Source organism: Dipodomys ordii, unplaced genomic scaffold, assembly GCF_000151885.1.
Source record: "Dipodomys ordii isolate 6190 unplaced genomic scaffold, Dord_2.0 Scaffold7, whole genome shotgun sequence".
Lineage (NCBI taxonomy): Eukaryota > Metazoa > Chordata > Mammalia > Rodentia > Heteromyidae > Dipodomys > Dipodomys ordii.
Window position 1 is genome coordinate 1,916,212 of NW_012267223.1, and position 2,910 is coordinate 1,919,121.

The 2,910-nt window shown below is 55.4% G+C and overlaps 1 protein-coding gene across 1 annotated transcript in view; it reads left to right on the forward strand.

Moving 5' to 3' along the window:
• Dnah17 (dynein, axonemal, heavy chain 17) overlaps nt 1–2,910 on the forward strand; it is a 94,509-nt gene that overhangs the window by 61,546 nt on the left and 30,053 nt on the right. Inside the window, exons 51-53 of the mRNA XM_013036358.1 lie at nt 139–300; nt 462–626; nt 1,918–2,109. Coding sequence (XP_012891812.1) covers nt 139–300; nt 462–626; nt 1,918–2,109 — 519 coding nt within the window. The remainder of the gene's footprint in view (nt 1–138; nt 301–461; nt 627–1,917; nt 2,110–2,910) is intronic.

Sequence of the window (2,910 nt, forward strand, 5' to 3'; positions counted from 1 at the left end):
CTCTCTCACACACACACACACACACACACACACACACACACACACACACACACACTGGACCCCTACAAGGCAGCCAGAGGCACTGAGCATCCCATGGGGGGCAGGGGAGGCACTGAGCATCCCATGGGGGGGGGGCAGGGCCTCTTATTCTCCTTAGGAGAGATTCTGAAAACCCCACTGGACCTCGTCCGCCTGTGGCTGCATGAGGCCGAACGGGTGTACGGCGACAAAATGGTAGACGAGAAAGACCAGGAGACGTTACACCGAGTCACCGTGGCCTCCACCAAGAAGTTCTTTGATGTAAGTCAGGCCAGCGGCCTCCCATGCAAGCTGGGGCCATGGTGAGTGCCCTTGGGGCCACCTTGGCCGAGAGCTGGGGCAGCTAGCTGACCCTGGTGCCAAAATATGGCAGAATCTCCGCTCCTATTTTGGTATGGATGTATCTGCACTCTTATTTCTAGGATCTCGGAGAAGACCTCTTATTTGCCAAGCCAAATATCTTCTGCCACTTTGCCCAGGGGATTGGCGATCCCAAATACTACCCTGTGACAGACACAGCTCAGCTGAATAAACTCTTGGTGGACGTCCTGGACAGTTACAACGAAGTGAACGCTGTCATGAACCTGGTGAGCGGGGCTGGGCCGTGGAGAGGACTTCTCTCCTGTCTCCCTGAAGAACAGTCCCCCTTGTCCTGGGGAGCCCCTGCCAAGACCCGAGTGCCTGTCCAGACCTGTTCCTTCCTACACATAACAACTTAGGATAAAGCAGTCTAGCACCTGTGGCTCGCGCCTGTAATCCTAGCCACTCAGGAAGCTGAGATCTGAGGAGCAGTTTGAGGCCAGCCTAGGCAGATGAATCTGAGTGATTCTTATCACCAATGAGCCAGCAAAGAGCTAGAAGTGGAGGTGTGGCTCAAGTGGTAGAACTCTAGCCTTGAAACAGCCAAGTGAGAGCATAAGGCCCTGAGTTCAAGGCCCAGTGTTAGCATAAACGTACGCAGACATACAGATATACAGGAGGCACAGTAGAAAGCTAACAGGAACTAATAAATCATTCAGGGCTTCTAAAGTAATTATTTCTCTTATTTTCCTTTTAATTCTTTTCTTTTTGGGGGGAGTCCGGTCGTGGGGCCTGAACCCTGGGCCTGGGTAGCTCAAGGCTAGCGCTCTACCACTTGAACCACAGCGCCACTTCCGGCTTTTTTCTATTTTTGTTTATGTGGTGCTGAAGAATTGAACCCAGGGACTCAGGCATGCAAGGCAAGCACTCTACCACTGAGCCATCTTCCCAGCCCCCTTAATTCTTTTTTTGTTTTCGGTCATGGGTCTTAACTCTGGGCCTGGGCGCTGTCCCTCAGCTCTTCAGCTCAAGGCAAGTGCTCTACTGCTTGAGCCACAGCATCACTTCCAGTTTTCTGGTGGCTTACTGGAGATAAGAGTCTCATGGACTTTCCTGCCTGAGTTGGCTTTGAACCTTGGTCCTCAGATCTCAGCCTCTCCTGAGTAGCTAGGATTACAAGCGTGAGCCACGGGCACCCGGCCTCCTTTAAATTCTTTTGTTACTCTTCTCTCCTCCCTCATCCCCTGTCTGGGTCCTGAGACTTGAACTCAGGGCCCAGACCATATCCCTAAGCATTTTTGCTCAAGGCTAACACATTACCACCTGAGCCAGGCTCCCCTTCCGGCTTTTTTTGGAGATTAATTAGGGATAAATAAGAGTCTCATGCATGGTCTTTCCTCCTTGGGCTGCCTTCAAACCGTGATCCTCGGATCTCAGCCTCCTGAGTAGCTAGGATGGAAGGCGTGAGCCACCAGTGCCCAGCTTTTGGGTCACTCTCGGCCGAGCAAGGGACGACTGGGCTGCGTGACGAGGCCGTGGGCTCCACACAGCCACCTACGTGCCCTCCGGTCTCTGCAGGTGCTGTTCGAGGACGCCGTGTCCCACATCTGCAGGATCAACCGCATCCTGGAGGGCCCGCGCGGGAACGCCCTGCTGGTGGGCGTGGGTGGCAGCGGGAAGCAGAGCCTCTCCCGCCTGGCCGCCTACATCAGCGCCCTGGACGTGTTCCAGATCACGCTCAAGAAGGGCTACGCCATCCCAGACCTCAAGGTGAGGGCGCGAGTCAACTGACGCTCGGGGAGGAAGAGAGGGGAGCGCCACCCCCCCCCAGACACCGTGTCACCACGCCACCACACACACCGTATAACCACACCACCATACCATCATCCCACAGACACCGTGTTACCACACCACCACACACACCGTGTCACCACACCACCACGCCACAGACACCGTGCTACCACACCACCACCACGCCACCGTCCCACAGACCATGCTGCCACCACTTCCTTCACACAGACAGCAGGCCGCCGCACTGCCATCCTTGCCCCAGGCAGGAGAGAGCAGCTGGCTACGCCAGGGCGCCTAGCTGCCGTCCCATGACGTCCACAGCATCAGAGAGGCCAAGGGATTTGGCTCCCAGTCACTGGGCATCCTAAGTTGTCCCCAGTTCTCCAGATTAAAGCACGCAAAGCCAACTGGTCACCGAGGTGCACACCTGTCATCCCAGCCCCTCAGGAGGCTGAGATCTGAGGACCACCATTCAAAGCCAGCCCAGCCAGCGAAGTCCAAGAGTCTTTATCTCCAATGAGCCTTCAAAAAGCCAGATGTGGAGCTGTGGCTCAAATGGTAGAGTGCCAACCTTGAGCACAGGTCCTGAGTTCAAGCCCCGGAATAGGCGCGCACACACACACACACCACACACACACACACACACCACACACACCACACACACCACACACACACACCACACACACAGATCAGACACAGACACACACACACACACACCACACACAGACACACACACACACCACACACACACACAGACACACACACCACACACACACAGAC